We start from the raw sequence: 21,610 nt of genomic DNA, 5'->3' as shown, positions 1-21,610 counted from the left end.
TGGGCTCCGGGAGCGGCGGTTTAGGGGTTAATATGTATAGAGTAGCTTGCGGTGGGCTCCGTGAGCGGCGGTTTAGGGGGTAATAACTTAATTTAGTTGCGGCGGTGTAGGGGGGGTCAGATTAGTGGTGTTTAGACTCGGGGTACATGTTAGGGTGTTAGGTGTAGACAGCTCCCATAGAAATCAATGGGATGTCTGTCAGCAGCGAACTTGTACTTTTGCTATGGTCAGACTCCCATTGATTCCTATGGGATCCGCCGCCTCCAGGCTGGCGCTTTGAAAACCAGGTACGCTGGGCCGTAAAAGTGCCGAGCGTACCTGCTAGTTTTTTGATAGCTAGCAAAAGTAGTGAGAATGTGCCGCACTTGTGTGCGGAACATCTGGAGTGACGTAAGAATCGATCTGTGTCGGACTGAGTCCGGCGGATCGATGCTTACGTCACAAAATTCTACTTTTGCCGGTCTCGAGCCTTTGATAACTAAGGCGAATCAGCCTCGCCACAAATACGCTGCGGAATTCCAGCGTATTTGAGGTTGACGGCTTGATAACTAGGCCCCTATGTCTGAACTTCAAATGAGTAGTAGATTTTTTTTCTGAAAATTTTAAAAGTTATGTATATTTCCACTCCCCCTGTGCCATGTGACAGCCATCAGCCAATCACAGATGCATACACATACCATGTGACAGCCTTCAGCCATTCTCAAATGCAAATATGTATATGCTGTGAATTCTTGCACATGCTCAGTAGGAGCTGGTGACTAAAAAAGTTTAAATATTAAAAAACTGTGCATATTTTATTAATGGAAGTAAATTGGAAAGTTGTTTAAAGTTACATGCTCTATCTGAATAATGAAAGTTTATTTTTGACTTGAGTGTCCCTTTAAGTGAATTTTCCTTAGCTGTACATGATATCACAGTCATAAGATTTACATAATTATATGTCCCTATATATATATATATATATATATATCCTCTAGAATGTCTCCAGTGGCCATGATGTTTAATATAGATGCAAGCACATACAACGTTATACAAATGAATGATGATAATAATAATAATAATAATAGATTCGTTGGAAATAGATATGGAATAGTCTCACAGGTGTCCCAATAGCCCTTGCTAGGACTTATCAAGTGCCTAGAGGTGCCAAATTGGATAAGTGAAAAATTGTCTCAAAAAGCTGTTTAAAATTGACCCAAAAATAGATAAATGGATTATGATCTATGAGCTCTTTTCGGCTCCATTGGGTAAAAAGGGATTTTTTTGAGGATCTGAAACTTGCTTGGGAATCAGCCGAAATCACACTATTGTGATCAGGCCAAAAAGGCTACTTTCAATTCGGCTCAATCGCAATTGTGTGATTTCAGCTGATTCTCACAAACAGCTCAAAACGCAACACATGACAGAGTGGGATAGGGGCCACAATTATATCTGCTTATAATGTTTTGTGTATTACAAACACAGTGGCCACCTAACTGCATGTGTAACAGAGTCACAGATGACTTCATGATTGATACACTAATGTTACAGGTTACACCGGCTGTGTTTAAATCAGCACTGATTCTCTCTGCATTGTGAATACGGATGTACTAAATGCAGTCAGTATGATCCATCATATTTATAAACCTAATAGGCTGTTACTGAGAACTGCACATATTACATTTTAGATACATTTTTTCAGCTCATAATTTACCAACGGTAAATGAAATGAATGAGAACATATGATGTATAATGCACAGTACACTTATTTAACTGTCAGGAAAGCAATATATACTAAATATATAGAGGCAGATTTATCAAGGGCCGAATGACCCCTGATGCCCCCGTTTCCGCGTGAGCCTTCAGGCTCGCCGGAAACAGCAGTTATGAAGCAGCGGTCTTAAGACTGCTGCTTCATAACTGGTCCGCTGCCTCTGAGGCTGTGGTCTGCAATCTGCCCGATCCTATACGATTGGCTTGATTGACACCCCCTGCTAGCGGCCGATTGGCCACAAATCTGCCGGGGGCGGTATTGCACCAGCAGTTCACAAGCTAGATTACAAGTTATGCACGCTAGAGGGTACTTAACGAACGCAACAAAAGTTTCATTATTTCATTCTCTATAGCCCTGCCATTACAAGTTTTGAAACAGCCGGCTTGTGCTTGCGATATGGTTGTGTTGAGCTCCATACCGCACACAATACAAGCGCTGTTTTGGCGTGCTCATGCACGCTTTCCCCATAGACATCAATGGGGAGAGCGGGTTAGAAAACACCTGCGATCGCAGAATGAAATGTTCCATAACGCAGCCCCATTGATGTCTATAGGGAAAAAAAAAATTATGTTTAAATCTAACACCCTAACATAAACCCCAAGTCTAAACACCCCTAATCAGCCGCCCAACATTGCCGACACCTACATAAGGTTATTAATCCTAATCTGCGCTCCCGATATCGCCACCACCGAAATAAAGCTATTAACCCCTAATCTGCAACTCCAGATATCACTGCCACTATACTTAAGTTATTAACCCCTATTCCCCTGCACCCCAACGTCATCCACATTATAATAAATATATTAACCCCTATTCCATCACTCCCCGACATCGCCGCCACTTAAAAAAGTTATTGACCCCTAAACCTCTGGCCTCCCACATCAATACCACTAAATAAACCTATTAACCCCTAAACTGCCAGCCTCCCACATCGCAACAACCTAAATTAAACTATATTAACCCCTAAACCTAACTGTAACCCTAACCATAACCTTAACCCTAACACCCCCTAACTTTAACATAATTAAAATAGAACTAAATTAATTTTACAATTATTAACTAAATAATACCTATTTTAAACTAAATACAAACTTACCTGTGAAATAAAACCTAAGCTAGCTATAATATAACTAAGTTTTTATTCATTTTAACTAGGTAGACTAGTTAGTAAATAGTTATTAACTATTTAATGACTACCTAGTTAAAATAAATACAAACTTACCTGTGAAATAAAACCTAAGCTGCGTTACACTAAAACCTAACATTGCAAAAAATAAAAAACACTAAAATTACAAAAAATAACAAATGAAATGATCAAAACCAATAAAATGTATTCCTATTTTAATACCTTTAAAAAAAAAACACCCCAAAATAAAAAAAACCTAATCTATAATAAACTACCAAGGGCCCTTAAAAGGGCCTTTTGTAGGGCATTGCCCTAAAGAAATCAGCTCTTTTTTTCTACAAAAGAAAAACAACTCCCCCCTAATAGTATACAAATCCCCACCCCCCAAACCCACAAAATAAAAATAGTGTTAAACCTAATCTACCAATTGCCCTTAAAAGGGCATTCAGCTCTTTTGCTGCCCTTAAAAATAAAAAATGGCTATTCTAAAAAACAAAATTCCACCCCAAAACGAAAAAAAAAATACACAAAATAACAAACAAATTATCCAAAATAATAATAATTCCTATTCTAATATCCATTTAAAAAAACACCCCAAAATAAAAGAACGCTAATTTATAATAAACTACCAATAGCCCTTAAAAGGGCCTTTGTAGGGCATTGCCCTAAAGTTAACAGCTCTTTTGCTACAAAATAAAAACAACCCCCCTAACTTTACAAACCCCCACCCACCCTAAACCCACAAAATAAAAAAAACTATCTTAAAAAAAACTAATCTGCCCATTGCCCTGAAAAGGGCATTTGTATGGGCATTGCCCTAAAAAGGGCATTTAGCTTTTTTCTTGCCCTTAAAAGGGCATTTAGCTCTTCTATGAAATCCCCAACCCCTAATCTAAAAAAAAACCCACCGAAAACATCTTAAAAAAACACTAATCCCTCTTTAGGTACTCACAGTTACTGAAGTCCAGCTTGAAGGATATTCATCCTGGCGGCTCCATCTTCATCCAGACGGCTCCATCTTCATCCAGATGGCAACTTCTATCTTCATCCCGGCGGCACCTTCTATCTTCATCCCGGCGGCGCGGAGCGGGTCCATCCTGAAGACATCCGGCACGGAGCATCCTCTTCATACGGTCGGCGCCGTATACTGAATCTTCAATGCAAGGGAGCCTTTTCAAAATGGCGTCCCTTGCATTCCTATTGGCTGATTTGATTTTGTAAATTCAAATCAGCCAATAGGATGAGATTTACTGAAATCCTATTGGCTGTTCAAAACCGCCAATAGGATGAGAGCTTTTAAAATTCTTTTGGCTTTTCAAATCAGCCAATAGAATTTCAGTAGCTCTCATAAAATTGGCTGATTTGAACAGCCAATAGGATTTCAGTAGCTCTCATCCTATTGGCTGATTTGAATTTCCAAAATCAAATCAGCCAATAGGAATGCAAGGGACGTCATTTTGAAAAGGCTCCCTTGCATTGAAGATTCAGTATACGGCGGCAACCGTATGAAGAGGATGCTCCGTGTCGGATGTCTTCAGGATGGACCCGCTCTGTGCTGCCGAGATGAAGATAGAAGATCCCGCCAGGATTAAGATAGAAGATGCAGCCGGGATAAAGATAGAAGATGTCGCCGGGATGAAGATAGAAGATGCCGTCTGGATGGATGAAGACCTCGCCGCCTGGATGAAGACTTCTCCCTGTCTGCTTCATAAACTGTAAGTGGATCTTCAGGGGTTAGTGTTAGGATTTTTTTCAACTTTTTTGGGTGGATTTTTTTTTAGTTTAGGGTTTGGGCTTTTCTTCAAAGAGCTAAATGCCTTTTCAGGGCAATGCAAAAGAGCTAATTACCATTTTTAGGGCAATGCCCATACAAATGCTCCTTTTAGGGCAATGGGTAGCTTAGGTTTTTGTTAGAGTTAAGATTTTTTATTTTGGGGGGTTGGTTGGGTGGTCGGTTTTACTGTTGGGGGGGTCTTTATATTTTTTACAGGTAAAAGAGCTGTTTAACTCAGGGCAATGCCCTACAAAAGGTGCTTTTAAGGACTATTGGTAGTTTATTGTAGGCTATGTTTTTTTTTTTTTGGGTGTTTTTATTTTTTATAGGGCTATTAGATTGGGTGTAATTCTTTTTTATTTTTGATAATTTCATTTGTTATTTTTCATAATTTAGTGTTTGTTATTTTTTGTAATTAGATAATTTGTAATTTTTATAGTAGTGTTAGGATTTTTTTTTAATGTGTATTTTAGTGTTCTTTAATTGGTAGTTTAGTTTTTTGGTTAGTTTAATTGTTAGTTTAAACTTAGTTTTTTTTTAATTTGACAGGTAAGTTTTAATTTAATTTAAAGGGCCATAATACCCAAATGTTTAAACACTTGAAAGTGATGCAGCATAGCTGTAAAAAGCTGATTAGAAAATATCTCCTGAACATCTCTATGTAAAAAAGAAATATATTTTACCTCAAAGTTGCTCAGTAGCCACCTCCCATTGTAAAGGATTTCTAAGCAGCATTTTAGTGTGTTTGTCCTGGGACATCTGAAGGGACTAGCATCGTGCACTCTCATATTATTTCACCAATCAGGTAAAGGAAGCTTACTATGAAATCTCATGAGAGTTAAGTGAAATCTCATGAGATTACAGTAAGAGTTCATGACCTCAGCACTGCTGATGCTGATTGGCTGCTGTTCATTTCTTCATTTTTTTAAATTTGTTTACCTGCAGCTGGGAGCAGCTGAGTATAACTTTTTACACAGAACTAACTCTGCTGAGCTGAGGAAATTGTGATGTAAAATATCTTCCTTTTTTACATAGAGATGCTCAGGTGATATTTTCCTGTCAGCTTTTTACAGTTATACTGCATCAGTTTCAAGTGATTTAGCATATGAGTATTATGTCCCTTTAAGATAGGGAAATTGTAATTTTTATATAAAGTTATGGGGGTGTTAGGTTTAGGTATTACTAGTTTAAATTAGTTTATTGCGATGTGGGGGGCTTTTGATTTAGGGGTTAATAGTTTAATTTAGTATATTTTGTTGTGGGGGGTTGCAGTTTAGGGGTTAATAGGTTTATTATAGTGGTGGCGGTGTAGGGGTTAATAGCTTTAGTATAGTGGGGGGATGTGGGCGGACGGCAGATTAGGGATTAATGATATTGAAATAGTGTTTGCGATGCGGGAGGGCGGCGGTTTAGGGGTTAATAACTTTATTATAGTGGTGACGATGTCGGGGAGCGGCGGGATTGGGGCTAATAAATTTTATAAGTGGTGGCGATGCCAGGAGCGGCAGATTAGGGCTTAATAGGTTTAATATAGTATCTGGTTACCGGTTAGTCTGTGGAAAGGCAACAGCGAGATGGGATATCTACAACAGTGAGTACATTTCCACACCGAAGGTTACGCTGGAGAGAAAGTCTCACGGTATTGACAAATCTGAGGTAACAGGTAATATTGCGGCTTATGACTGACCCTGCAGCCTTGCTAGATTTTGAATTACCTGCGCAGAGACACTGATGCTATTTATTGATCTGTCCTGGTACAGGTTAGGAGCATTCAGGTATATCGCACAACACTACAGCTTTACCGTGAGTGAACATCAAAGGGTGTGATGTTGTACTTGCTATATGAATGTACCTCGCTAACAGTTTGGCAACCGATAACATACACCGGTGGTGATACATTTGCTATTCAAGCCGTAGATTACAAGGGCGGCATTCTGAATATTTAAAGCACTTTTTTCACAAACCTTCAATAAGGACATTCCAGTATACATCAATTGCACTGTGTGATCATATAATTCCTTAAACACAAGAAAGGACATTTGAGTTTGCATCTTTATAACATTTTTTATTACAAGAAAGGACATTTAAGTTTGCATGTCTATTTTTGGAAAGGACATTTATTTTGTATCACTTTTTCTTTGCAATTGATACAAGAAAGCCTCTGTATTTTCAGTTTGGATACATATATTTCAACATGGACTGTTCATTTATTTTTTGAGCATTATTGATGTTATATGAAGAAATAGTGATGTTGTGAAATTTTGTATAATAAGTTGTGTTCTATTCTATCTTGAGCTATATCAATAGATCTAGTATTTTTCAGTGACAGGTGGAGTGGGTCTTCACTCACTGGGGATGCCCAGTGGGTGTTATTTTGCTTAGATTGATTACTCTAGTATTGAGTATAATTTTTTAGTTTATGTTTAGGATTGCTTGGAGGGAGTATGGATATGTTTGGTGGATGGGGTATGTGTGGATATGAGTAAGCTCTCTTGTACTCTTCCTTTTGTATGATTTTGTATCTGTAAAAATTAAAATCTAAATTCATTTCTAAGACTCCTTGGCTGGGATCTGTTTGTATTATATTATTATTGAGTCTAGGGCCAGACTCTATCCCGTGCCGGAGCAATTTTTCACTTATTGGTGGTGCGGTCACTAATTTGTATTATTGTAGGTTTAATATAGTGTTTGCGATGCGGTAGGGCTTCGGTTTATGGGTGTTAGTGTACTTTGTGACACTTTAGTTATGAGTTTTATGTAACAGTTTTGTTGCGTAAAACTCATAACTACTGTTCTCAGATGGCGGTACGGATCGTGTCGGTATAGGCTGTAACGCAAGCTATTTAGTCTCACTGCAAAACTCATAATGGCAGCGCTATTGAAGTCCCATGAAAAAACATAATTTTTACGAGTGCGGGACTGACGTTGCGTTACAGACTAAAAGGCTTGCAGTACAGCTATAATGACTAAACTCGTAATGGCTGCGTTGCTGTTTTAACACTGAAATGACAATTTCAGCGTTAAAACATGAAAGCACAACTCATAATCTACCTGACATATTTTTAGAACAGACCCCATAGTTTAATGGTCTCTTACTTACTTGTACAGTGAATAAATATGTTGATTTAAAATTTCCAGTTTTCTTCTAAAAGCTATTTTGATCTCCTTATTCCTTAAAGTGTATATCACGGGATTCACCAATGGTGTGACCACTGTGTAAAGAAGTGATAGACACTTATTCACTATCAATGAGTGACCTTGGGTAGGTACCACATAAACCATAATCAAAGTAGTATAATAAGTGGTAACTACACCCAGATGGGAACTGCAGGTGGAGAAAGCTTTCTCTTTCCCCTTAGATGATGGGATTCTGAAAATTGCTCTAATGATACATCCGTAGGTGACTATAATAAATAGGAATGGGAAGAGGGTGGCGGCAGAAGAGAGCAATGAGATCACCATTTCAATGGTGGTGGTGTCTGAACACGAGAGCTTCAAAACGGGAGCAATATCACAAAAGAAATGGTCAATCATGTTTTGTTTGCAGAACTTTAGTCTAGACATAAAACTTAATGTAACTAACATTATTAGAAAGGCTCCCAACCAGCAGCAAGTTGTCAAGTAACGGCAGGTGTAAGTGTTCATTACAGAGGCATAATGTAAGGGGTTACAGATGGCCAAGAATCTGTCATACGACATTACTGTAAGAAGAAAGCTTTCATTAACAGCAAATAAACCAAACAGATAAAACTGTAAGAAACATCCAGGGATGGTCATAGTGGACCCATTTCTCAGTAGAACCTCCAGCATGTTTGGGGCAATGTTAGTGGTGAATAAACTTTCAGATAATGAGAGGTTACAAAGAAAGAAATACATAGGAGAAGTCAATAGATTACTGGACATGATCAATACAAAAATGATGAGGTTTCCAGATACAGTCAGAATATAAAGTATAAGGAATGAAGTAAAGAGAACTATCCTGAATTGATAAAGGGTCTGGAATCCCAGGATCAGGAAATCAGTATGATTGTCTAAGCTTGAACCCTATAGGAAAAATTCAGTCTTTTTTAAATCAAACATTCATAGCAATATTACATTATCATTATCCCTTTTGGGTCAGTCCTTTGGGGTTACATTTGATAGATCGTGCACTGATTGCTGCCCATTCATGTGGTTCCCCTACAATTATTTGATTATGATATAACTCTTTATTTAAATGATGTCATTATGATTTTGTATAGTTGGCTCAAATAGCAACATGCAAGACCATTGTTTATGGTCATATTTAATATTTCTGTTTATTTATTCCCAGCTCCTCTGTCAACATTCATTCCTACTTATATGTCTTTCTTTACATTACTCTTTGGTTTCCTGCTCTGTGCTACCGTGAAAAGACCTTGGTCTTCTTGTTTTCTACTTTTTGTTTTATAACTGCAGTTTTTAATGTCTCTTGTGCTTCATTATTTTTGTATGGGATTGGAATATGCAATAAAATACATTTCATTCGAACACCTTATTGTGCTCACTTGCTAGACTTCCAAGTCTTCTTCTAAAGAGTCATTTTAAACAAGCAGCACTGCAGATGAGTTTATTAAATCAAACCCAGACTGTTATTTGACAATGTGTGTGTATGTGTGTGTGTGTGTTTGTATGTATGTGTGCATGTGTGTGCATGTGAGTGTATGTTTATATTGTGTGTGTATGTGTGTGTGTGTGTGTGTGTTTGTATGTATGTGTACATGTGTGTGTGTGCATGTGAATGTATGTTTATATTGTGTGTGTATATGTGTGTGTATATGTGTGCATGTTTGTACATGTGTGTTTATGCATGTGCGTGTGTATGTGTGTGAGTGTATATGTGTGTGTGTGCATATGTATGTTTGCGTGTGTGTATGTGTGTGAGTGTATATGTGTGTGTGTGCATATGTATGTTTGCGTGTGTGTATGTGTGTGAGTGTATATGTGTGTGTGCATATGTATGTTTGCGTGTGTGTATGTGTGTGAGTGTATATGTGTGTGTGTGCATATGTATGTTTGCGTGTGTGTATGTGTGTGAGTGTATATGTGTGTGTGTGCATATGTATGTTTGCGTGTGTGTATGTGTGTGAGTGTATATGTGTGTGTGTGCATATGTATGTTTGCGTGTGTGTATGTGTGTGAGTGTATATGTGTGTGTGTGCATATGTATGTTTGCGTGTGTGTATGTGTGTGAGTGTATATGTGTGTGTGTGCATATGTATGTTTGCGTGTGTGTATGTGTGTGAGTGTATATGTGTGTGTGTGCATATGTATGTTTGCGTGTGTGTATGTGTGTGGGTGCATGTGTGTGTTTATATTGTGTGAGCATGTGTGTGTGTGGGTTTGTATGTGTGTGTTTGTGCGTGAGTGTGTCTCTATGTATTCAGTAATGGCATCTTATCAACCATCTCAAACTAAATCACAACTATAGGATTTAACGCAAGCAAAATGTAAGTCTCCTTACTTGCGTGCATATTGAGAAAATATCACCACCAGAGAATGTGTACCACTAACTGTATGTTTCAGTCATTTGATACATTGGCCCCTACTTATCAAGCATTCGCTGGAACCAGTACGCTCTCCTAAGATCGCCTTACATCGCTCCCGCAGACCTGAATACGCTCTCCAAAGTTACCAAAAAAACTGTCAAAAAGCCGCGCACCAAGTACGGGGCGATGAGCAGCGGACTGTTGTTAACTAACAGTAATCTATCTCGCTGCTCTTCAGCTTTTTCCCAGCTTTATTGGTATACTGTCACTAAACACCGCAACCATACTACACTGTTTTACCCCTATACCGCCGCACCTGGAGTCCACCGCAACTCTAATAAATGTATTAACCCCTAAACAGCTGCTCACAGACCCCGTCGCAACTAAATAAAGTGTTTTTAACCCCTAAACTGCCGCTCCCGGACCCCGCCGCAACTAAATAAGGATATGAACCCCTATCCTGCCGCTCCCGGAGCCCACCGCCACTCTAATAAAGTTATAAACCCCTATCCTTCTGCTCCCAGAGCCCACCGCCACCTGCATTATGTTATTAACCCCTAATCTGCCATCCCCAACAACGCCGTCACTATATTAAATTTATTAACCCCTAAACCTAAGTCTAACCCTAACACCCCCTAACTTAAATATAATTTAAATAAATCTAAATACAATTACTATCATTACCTAAATTATTCCTATTTAAAACTAAATACCTACCTATAAAATAAACCCTAAGATAGCTACAATATAATTAATAGTTACATTGTATCTAGCTTAGGGTTTATTTTTATTTTACAGGCAAGTTTGGATTTATTTTAACTAGGTAGAATAGTTATTAAATAGGTATTAACTATTTAATAACTACCTAGCTAAAATAAATACAAAAGCACCTGTAAAATAAAACCTAACCTAAGTTACAATTACACCTAACACTACACTATAATTAAATAAATGAACTAAATTAAATACAATTAAATAAATTAAATTAGCTAAAGTACAAAAACAAACAAACACTAAATTACAGAAAATAAAAACAAATTACAGATCTTTAAACTAATTATACCTAATCTAATAGCTCTATCAAAATAAATAAATCCCCCCCCAAAATAAAAAAAAACCCTAGCATAAACTAAACTAACATTAGCCCTTAAAAGGGCCTTTTACGGGGCATTGCCCCAAAGTAATCAGCTCTTTTACCTGTAAGAAAAAATACAAACAACCCCCCCAACAGTAAAATCCACCACCCACACAACCAACCCCCCAAATAAATTACTAACTAAAAAAAACCTAAGCTCCCCATTGCCCTGAAAAGGGCATTTGGATGGACATTGCCCTTAAAAGGGCAGTTAGCTCTTTTGCGGCCTAAAGCCCTAACCTAAAAATAAAACCTACCCAATACACCCTTAAAAAAACCTAACACTAAACCCCTGAAGATCGACTTACCAGGAGACGTCTTCATCCAAGCCAGGCGAAGTGGTCCTCCAGATGGGCAGAGGTCTTCATCCAAGCCGGGCGAAGTGGTCCTCCAGACGGGCAGAAGTCTTCATCCAAGCCGGGCAGAAGTGGTGCTCCAGACGGGCAGAAGTCTTTATCCAGAAGGCATCTTCTATCTTCATCCATCCGGCGCGGAGCATGTCCATCTTTAAGACATCCGATGTGGAGCATCCTCTTCATCCGACGACTATCCGATGACTGAAGGTTCCTTTAAGTGATGTCATCCAAGATGGCATCCCTTAGATTCCGATTGGCTGTTCCAATCAGCCAATTGAATTCCAGCTCAATCCTATTGGCTGATTGCATCAGCCAATAGGATTTTTTCTACCTTAATTCTGACTTGGATGAAGACTTCTCCCGGTAAGTCGATCTTCTGGGGGGTTAGTGTTAGTTTTTTTTAAGGGTGTATTAGGTGGGTTTTATTTTTAGGTTAGGGCTTTGGGCCGCAAAAGAGCTAACTGCCCTAGGAATTTTTAGTTAGTAATTTATTTGGGGGGTTCGTTGTGTGGGTGGTGGGTTTTACTGTTGGGGGGGTTATTTGTATTTTTATTTTTACAGGTAAAAGAGCTGATTACTTTGGGGCAATGCCCCGCAAATGGCCCTTTTAAGGGCTATTAGTAGTTTAGTTTAGGCTAGGGTTTTTTTTTTTTTTTTTTGGGGGGGGCTTTTTTTTACTTTGATAGGGCTATTAGATTAGGTGTAAATAATTTAAATATATGTAATTTGTTTTTTATTTTCTGCAAATTAGTGGGTTTTTTTTTGTACTTTAGCTAATTTAATTTAATTTATTTAATTGTATTTAATTTAGTTCATTTATTTAATTATAGTGTAGTGTTAGGTGTTAGTGTAACCTAGGTTAGGTTTTATTTTACAGGTACTTTTGTATTTATTTTAGCTAGGTAGTTATTAAATAGTTAATAACTATTTAATAACTATTCTACCTAGTTAAAATAAATACAAACTTGCCTGTAAAATAAAATTAAGCTAGATACAATGTAACTATTAGTTATATTGTAGCTATCTTAGGGTTTATTTTACAGGTAAGTATTTAGTTTTAAATAGTAATAATTTAGGTAATGATAGTAATTTTATTTAGATTTATTTTAATTATATTTAAGTTAGGGGGTGTTAGGGTTAGACTTAGGTTTAGGGTTAATAAATTTAATATAGTGGCGGCGAAGTTGGGGATGGCAGATTAGGGGTTATTAATTATAATGTAGGTGGCGGCGGTGTAGGGGCGGCAGATTAGGGGTTAATAAGTATAATGTAGGTGGCGGCGGTGTAGGGGGGCAGATTAGGGGTTAATAAGTATAATGTAGGTGGCAGTGGTGTAGGGGGGCAGATTAGGGGTTAATAAGTATAATGTAGGTGGCGGTCGTGTCGGGGCAGCAGATTAGGGGTGTTTAGACTCGGGGTACATGTTAGAGTGTTAGGTGTAAACGTAACTTTTATTCTCTCATAGGAATCAATGGGATATCGGGCCGCAGCGAACACATAAGCTTTTGCTGCTTTCAGACTCCCATTGATTCCTATGGCATCCGCCGCCTCCAGGGCGGCAGATTGAAAACCAGGTACGCTGGGCCGGAATAGTGGCGAGCGTACCTGTTAGATATTTGTTAACTAGCAAAAGTAGTCAGATAGTGCCAAATTTGCATTCAGAACATCTGTAGTGACGTAAGCATTGATCTGTGACGGACTAAGACTGGCGGATTGTATGTTACGTCATAAAATTCTACTTTTGCCGGTCTGTAGGCTTTGATAAATAAGGGGAATCAGGCTCACCACAATTACGCTGCGGAATTCCAGCGTATTTGCGGTTGATGGCTTGATAAATTGAGGCCATTAACTATTTGTTCTACAAGTATCTTTACAATCATCAGTACATGTATTACATTCATATAACTATTTGTTCTAAGTGTATTTTTACTGGCATCAATGGATTAGTCAAATTCATATAACTTATAAAGCTTTTAACATGTTTTTGACTAGTTAATTTAACCCTTTATTTGGTTGATTACATTAAGGGGAGCAGTAAGCAATGTTTGTAATTTCGACCTTTAGGATTTAATAAAAGGAAATGTAATATTATTCATCTTATGTTAACCTTAGGAATTATTATTTCTCACAATTGGGGAGAAGTAGGATCTAGTTATTCATGAATCACCAGATAAATACTAAGTTGTCCTGTCTTTAACACTTTGTAAATGTTATTACAAGAAATATAAAATCTAGATTTGAGACCATAGGAAAATAACTTGTTATCTGTAAATGGAATATCCTTATTTTTAGGGTTTTTCAGAAAATATCAAACTATACCTCTATGTAATGTGTCTATAAACAATTATGATTTTAACTATGATATTGTTTCTTTGGTGATGGTTTTATGTATCTTCCAACAACATGTATTATAGTCCGATAAATCTTGTTTTATTGCATTCTATGAAAAAAATATGCAATAAATAGACAAGAACCAACACATTTTAAGTTGCTAAGAAGTTTGTTGATTTGTTTATATTTGGAGCAAACCAGCTTTTTAAATTAAAATTTGTCTTTTAAACCAGTGATTCTACTTGAAAGTTAAACATGTTTATTAAACGTAATAAAATCACCCTTATATATCCATATATTGGTACAAATGTATTTTATAGAGAAAATAAACTTGTATCTGAGCTTATTTGTGAAATGTATAAAATATTTATATATATAGATTTATCCTATTCAGCTTACAAAGATGGTAACTCGAGCAATAGAATTAACAAGTCATTTACATCTCATTACCACTTCTTATCTGCTATTAAATTATCTTTATGACTTATATTAATCACAAAACTAAAAACTGGGAAAAACATTGAAGAACATTTAATACTTGTCATTTTGTGCATTATTCCTAATATTCAGATATTTATAAAGATTGCATTTCTTTCTATCTCTCATCTATGTATCTATCTATTTATCTATATATCATCTATCTATCTATCATCTATCTATCTATCTATCTATCTAGATATCTATCGAGCTGTTCAAATTAAAAAATAAATTTAAAAAAATTGAAAATGTCTGTCCATAACTGATTCTTCTGCCATAATTCTTGCTTAGTGTCATACAATGGCATTTCTTATGATTTCTTATGATTCATTTAGAAGAGAGGGACACTCCTTAACAAGCCTATTAAAAATATTTATGAATCTGATGTATTTTTCAAAATAAATACATTAACTACAGGGGCTAATAATTATAAAGAAAGAGAGTTAAGGTTTTCTCTAAAAGAAAATTGTCTGCCTGTGATAAATTGTTAATTACTAATTACTCCTCTACTATTTACATAGAATTGAATGTAAACTTAAATATTTTGCCCAATTTACAGTGTACACATTTATATCTTGTAAATTAATTGTTGATTTGAACATATATTGGCATAGATGATATTACCCAAAGCTTTTATAAGATTATATTTTAGCTTTAATTTATTTAAGATTTATTTTAAATTTATTAATTTTAAGAACAATTTTAACATTTTTATGGCCAGTAGTGATTTGTATTAAATTATAATGTGTCAAGAAAATGGACAGGATCATTTTAAAATTATTTTGAGCTAAAAAAATCAGAGATTTCAAAATATTTATGTAGTTCATTGACTGACAGACAAACATACCACTTGTATTTACTAGAATTCTTTTATATTTATAAATCATAAATAATCTGTATTTTTTTTAACATAAATTATTAGAATGTGACCTTATAGCTGTATATGGGAAGCTGAAATATTTAAGAAATCTATTAGTAGGAATTTGGTTAGTAAAAAAGTATAAGAATGTATATAATATGCTACTTACACATGTATAAAAATATGCTTACCAAAGCCATGATGTATAAAAATATTTGTGAAGTTGTTTTAAATAAAAATATTTCTTTTTCAGCACATTGTTACAGTGTGTATTCTGAAGGCTTTTTATACTGTTTCTGATAAATGTGCTGCATTTACTCAGTTTAATTAAACTGTTTTACAAATCCCACTGGGTTTACAGACATAAAGGAAATAATGTATTTATAGGAATGGAAATGTAATTATGTTTTATTAAGTCCCATTAACTAATTGATAAGCAATGTTATTTTTTATGTTTTATAAATCTTTCCCAGTACAACTATAAAGTATACATTTTTTTTATTTATTTATATGATAGTGAAAATGATAATAATGTATTGCAAAATAAATGACAGATGCTTTATTTTTTTGAGAGCTATATTTTAAAAAGTGTTGTTACATCACGTTCCATATGATTACAAATAAACATTTTTACTTTGTTGTATTTTCATATTTGTGCTTATGGTGAGTTTCTTCAAGGATGCCTTCATGTCACTGTTTCTCAGGCTATAGATCAGAGGGTTAACCGCTGGTATTACAATACAGTAAAAGAGAGCAACCAATCTATCTCTGCCAGCAGAAGGCTGCATTCCTAAGCGCAAATGCACAAACATAGCTGTTCCGTAAAAAAGAATCACAGATACCAAGTGAGAGGCACATGTAGAGAATGCTTTATGGCGACCTTCTACAGAGCTTATGAGGAGTATGGAGGACATTATTTTGATATATGAACAAATAATAAATACGAATGGAACCACAGCCCCCAAGATACAAGCAATGAAAACTGAGAGTTCATTAATGAATGTGTTCACACAGGCGAGATAGAGCAATGGTGGGATGTCACAAAAGAAATGAGCAATGTGATTAGAACCACAGAAGGGCAAGATAAAGATGAAGATGGTTTGTCCTAAAGATACCAAAGATCCCACCAGCCATGACCCAGAAGTTAGCTGATAACACAACCTCTGGTTCATTATAGTCACATATCTCAGTGGGTAGCAAATGGCTACATATCTATCAAAGGCCATTACAAGAAGAAAAACACATTCACTTACACCAATGGTGAAAAAGAAGTACATCTGGACAGCACAACCCATAAAGGAGATGGATCTTTCCCTTGATAAGAAGTCCACCAACACTTTTGGGACTGTGACGCTGGTGAAGCAAAGTTCCATAAATGATAAATTCCTCAGAAAAAAATACATTGGGGTGTGAAGCTGAGAGTCCATTGAAACCACAAAGATGATAAGGCCATTGCCTAGTAAAGTAAAAACATAGGCTGAAAGGAGGAACATGAAGATTGTAGCTTGGAGCAAAACAGGCAAATCAGAGAAACCAAGGAGAATAAATGTTGTCACATTGGTGGCATTGTCTCCTTCCATTACACATTATAAAAAATTAACCCTTAATTAACTTTTCTTAAAGGTTCCCGGGGAAGTGAAGGCCGATGCCAATTGCAGTTTATTTATGATCAATATCTATTTTTTTATTAAATCAGTTGGTTAGTAGAATGCTAATTATTGTCTCCATAATTTACTTGTGCATTATTTATAAAAAAATAAATAGATACATGAAAACATTAACAGATGGAACTCAGTCCGACTTCTCTTCCTGTAATATGAACACAATAAGCATAAATTTAACATCTATATTGTTTTTAATGTTTAGTAAATAAACAATTTTAATTAATCTGAATTTGAAACAAGCTTTGATATGCAAATATATAAAATAAATAAATAATGTAGAAGGTTTAACTCAAATACAACAAATAGTACAAAAGTTACAAAAATGGGAAAATTCCCAGCTTAAACTTTCTTTACCCCCTTATTTTGTGATATAAAATAATAACTTTCAAAAACAGAATTAAATTAAATAGAAACTTTGCTACAAATGTAAAAACAAATATTCATTTCCAAATACAGCATTTTTTTTCTTCTTAATAATAAATGTTTATAAATCCTCTTTTTTATATATATGTAGCCTCCCTTTTATATATGTATCCTCTGTAAGTGCTGTATCAGATTGTATTTATTTACCGCTAGATTTAGAGTTTGGCGTTAGCCGTCAAAACCAGCGTTAGGGGCTCCTAACGCTGGTTTTGGCCGCCCGTTGGTATTTAGAGTCAGTCAGGAAAGGGTCTAACGCTCACTTTGCAGCCGCAACTTTTCCATACCGCAGATCCCCCTACGCCATTTGCGTATCCTATCTTTTCAATGGGATCTTTCTAATGCTGGTATTTAGAGTCTTGGCTGAAGTGAGCGTTAGAACTCTAACGACAAAACTCCAGCCGCAGCAAAAAGCCAGGAGTTAAGAGCTTTCTTGGCTAACGCCAGTTCATAAAGCTCTTAACTACTGTGCTCTAAAGTACACTAACACCAATAAACTACCTATGTACCCCTAAACCGAGGCCCCCCCACATCGCCGCCACTATATTAAAAATTTTTAACCCCTAATCTGCCGACCGCACACCGCCGCCACCTACATTATCCCTATGTACCCCTAATCTGCTGCCCCTAACATCGCCGACCCCTATATTATATTTATTAACCCCTAATCTGCCCCCCTCAATGTCGCCGCCACCTACCTACAATTATTAACCCCTAATCTGCCGACCGGACCTCACCGCTACTATAATAAAGTTATTAACCCCTAATCCACCTCACTCCCGCCTCAATAACCCTATAATAAATAGTATTAACCCCTAATCTGCCCTCCCTAACATCGCTGACACCTAACTTCAAGTATTAACACCTAATCTGCCGACCTTACCTCACCGCTACTCCAATAAATTTATTAACCCCTAAAGCTAAGTCTAACCCTAACACCCCCCTAAGTTAAATATAATTTTTATCTAACAAAATAAATTAAATCTTATTAAATAAATTATTCCTATTTAAAGCTAAATACTTACCTGTAAAATAAACCCTAATATAGCTACAATATAACAAATAATTATATTGTAGCTATTTTAGGATTTATATTTATTTTACAGGTAACTTTGTATTTATTTTAACCAGGTACAATAGCTATTAAATAGTTAATAACTATTTAATAGCTACCTAGTTAAAATAATTACCAAATTACCTGTAAAATAAATCCTAACCTAAGTTACAATTAAACCTAACACTACACTATCAATAAATTAATTACATAAAATACCTACAATTATCTACAATTAAACCTAACACTGCACTATCAATAAATTAATTACATAAAATACCTACAAATAAATACAATTAAATAAACTAACTAAAGTACAAAAAATAAAAAAAGAACTAAGTTACAAAAAATAAAAAAATAATTTACAAACATTAGAAAAAGATTACAACAATTTTAAGCTAATTACACCTACTCTAAGCCCCCTAACAAAATAACAAAGCCACCCAAAATAAAAAATATTTCTAAAATACAAATAGAAAAGCTCTTTTACCTTACCAGCCCTTAAAAGGGCCTTTTGCGGGGCATGCCCCAAAGAATTCAGCTCTTTTGCCTGTAAAAAAAAACATACAATACCCCCCCAACATTACAATCCACCACCCACATACCCCTAATCTAACCCAAAACCCCTTAAATAAACCTAACACTAAGCCCCTGAAGATCTCCCTACCTTATCTTCACCACACCAGGTATCACCGATCCGTCCAGAGGAGCCTCCGAAGTCTTCATCCAAGCCCAAGCGGGGGCTGAAGAAGTCCATCATCGGGCTGAAGAGGTCCATCATTGGGCTGAAGTCTTGATCCAAGCGGGCGCTGAAGAGGTCCATCATCGGGCTGAAGTCTTGATCCAAGCGGGCGCTGAAGAGGTCCATCATCCGGCTGAAGTCTTCAATCAAGCGGCATCTTCAATCTTCTTTCTTCCGAATCCATCTTTATCCCGCCGACGCGGAACATCCATCCTGGCCGACGACTTCTCGACGAATGACGGTTCCTTTAAGGGACGTCATCGAAGATGGCGTCCCTCGAATTCCGATTGGCTGATAGGATTCTATCAGCCAATCAGAATTAAGGTAGGAAAATTCTGATTGGCTGATGGAATCAGTCAATCAGATTCAAGTTAAATCCGATTGGCTGATCCAATCAGCCAATCAGATTGAGTGTGCATTCTATTGGCTGTTCCGATCAGCCAATAGAATGTGAGCTCAATCTGATTGGCTGATTGGGAGGGCCAATAGAATGCAAGCTCAATCCTATTGGCTGATTGGATCAGCCAATAGGATTGAAGCTCAATCCTATTGGCTGATTGCATCAGCCAATAGGATTTTTTCAACTTTAATTCCGATTGGCTGATAGAATTCTATAAGCCAATCGGAATTCAAGGGATGTCATCTTGGATGACATCCCTTAAAGGAACCTTCATTCTACAGTAGCCGTCAAAAGAAGAGGATGCTCCGCCCTGGATGTCTTGAAGATGGAGCCGCTCCGCATCGGAAGGATGAAGATAGAAGATGCCGTCTGGATGAAGACTTCTGCCCGTCTGGAGGACCACTTCTTGCCGCTTGGATGAAGAATTCTCCCGGCTTCGTTGAGGACTTCTGCCTGCTTGGATGAAGACTTCTCCCGGCTTCATTGAGGATGGATGTCCGGTCTTCAAAAACTATAAGTGGATCTTCGGGGGTTAGTGTTAGGTTTTTTTAAGGGTTTATTTGGTGGGTTTTATTTTTAGATTAGGGTTTGGGCTGAAAAAGAGTTAAATGCCCTTTTAAGGGTAATGCCCATCCAAATGCCCTTTTCAGGGCAATGGGGAGCTTAGGTTTTTTTAGATAGGATTTTATTTGGGGGGTTTGGTTGTGTGGGTGGTCGGTTTTACTGTTGGGGGGTTGTATGTATTTTTATTACAGGTTAAAGAGCTGTTTTATTTGAGGCAATGCCCCGCAAAAGGCCCTTTTAAGGCAGTTTAGTTTAGGCTAGGATTTTTTTTATTTTGGTGGGGGCTTTTTTATTTTGATAGGGCTATTAGATTAGGTGCAATTAGTTGAAATATGTGATAATTTAGTTAATTGTATTTAATTAATGTAATTGATTTAATTGTAATGTAAGGTTAGGTATTAGTGTAAGACAGGTTAGGTTTTATTTCACAGGTAAATTTGTATTTATTTTAACTAAGTAGTTAGTAAATATTTAATAACTATTTACTAACTAGTCTACCTAGTTAAAATAAATACAAACTTAGCTGTGAAATAAAAATAAAACCTAAGATAGCTACAATGTAACTATTATTATAGGTAAGTATTTCGTTTTAAATAGGAATTATTTAGGTATTAATAGTAGCAGATTAGGGGTTAATAAGTGTAGGTAGGTGGAGGCGATGTTGGGGGCGGCAGATTATGGGTTAATAACTGTAATTTAGGTGGTGGCGACATTGGGGGCGCAGATTAGGGGTTAATAAGTGTAATGTAGGTGGCAGCGATGTTGGGGGCGGCAGATTAGGGGTGTTTAGACTCAGGGTTTATGTTAGGGTGTTAGATGCAAACATAAATTTTCTTCCCCCATAGGAATAAATGGGGCTGCGATACGGAGTTTTACGTTCCTTTATTGCAGGTGTTAGGCTTTTTTTTAGCCGGCTCTCCCCATTGATGTCTAAGGGGAAATCATGCACGAGCACGTAAAACCAGCTCAAAGCAGCGCTGGTATTTGAGTGCAGTATGGAGCTCAATTTTGCTCAACGCTGACATATCACCTGCTAACGCCGTGTTTTTTAAAACCTGTTATAGCAGCGCTATAGGGAGGTGAGCGGTGGAAATAACTTGCAAGTTAGTACCAAACCGCTCATAACGCAAAACTCGTAATCTAGCCGATAGTCTTTAAAAATCAATCTAAATGTAAAGTTATAACTACCTGAACATCATCGCAATTGATAAGGCAAATAAGTAATACAAATCCCAGATGTGCAACTAAAGCTGCTGCTTGTATGAGTAGGGGTACCGCCTGGGACCAGCAGTGCACTGTGAGTCCAAAGTGGCACTTCTACTGTGTGTTTAACCAATTTGCTAAGGTTAAGCACACAGTAGAACAGGGTCAATAGTTGCAAAATGAAATGCTCTAATGGAGAAGAGCGTGTCATTTTTTAACTATTATTTTCCCTTTAATGCTACAAA

General features: G+C 36.7%; 2 protein-coding genes across 2 annotated transcripts; both read right to left on the bottom strand.

Annotated features, from left to right (window-relative positions):
• Positions 1-7,749: 7,749 nt before the first annotated feature.
• On the bottom strand, positions 7,750-15,518 carry LOC128641601 (olfactory receptor-like protein OLF1). The gene is made up of 2 exons (XM_053694140.1): positions 15,510-15,518; positions 7,750-8,697 (listed from the first exon to the last, which is right to left on the bottom strand). The coding sequence occupies exons 1-2, from the start codon at positions 15,516-15,518 to the stop codon at positions 7,750-7,752; spliced, it is 957 nt and encodes a 318-aa protein (XP_053550115.1).
• Positions 15,519-15,932: 414 nt separating this feature from the next.
• On the bottom strand, positions 15,933-16,898 carry LOC128641600 (olfactory receptor 10AG1-like). The gene has a single exon (XM_053694139.1). The coding sequence runs from the start codon at positions 16,896-16,898 to the stop codon at positions 15,933-15,935; it is 966 nt and encodes a 321-aa protein (XP_053550114.1).
• Positions 16,899-21,610: the final 4,712 nt, after the last annotated feature.

The sequence above is a fragment of the Bombina bombina genome, chromosome 11 (assembly GCF_027579735.1).
Source record: "Bombina bombina isolate aBomBom1 chromosome 11, aBomBom1.pri, whole genome shotgun sequence".
Taxonomy (NCBI): domain Eukaryota; kingdom Metazoa; phylum Chordata; class Amphibia; order Anura; family Bombinatoridae; genus Bombina; species Bombina bombina.
This window is presented reverse-complemented; position numbering and strand designations above follow the sequence as displayed.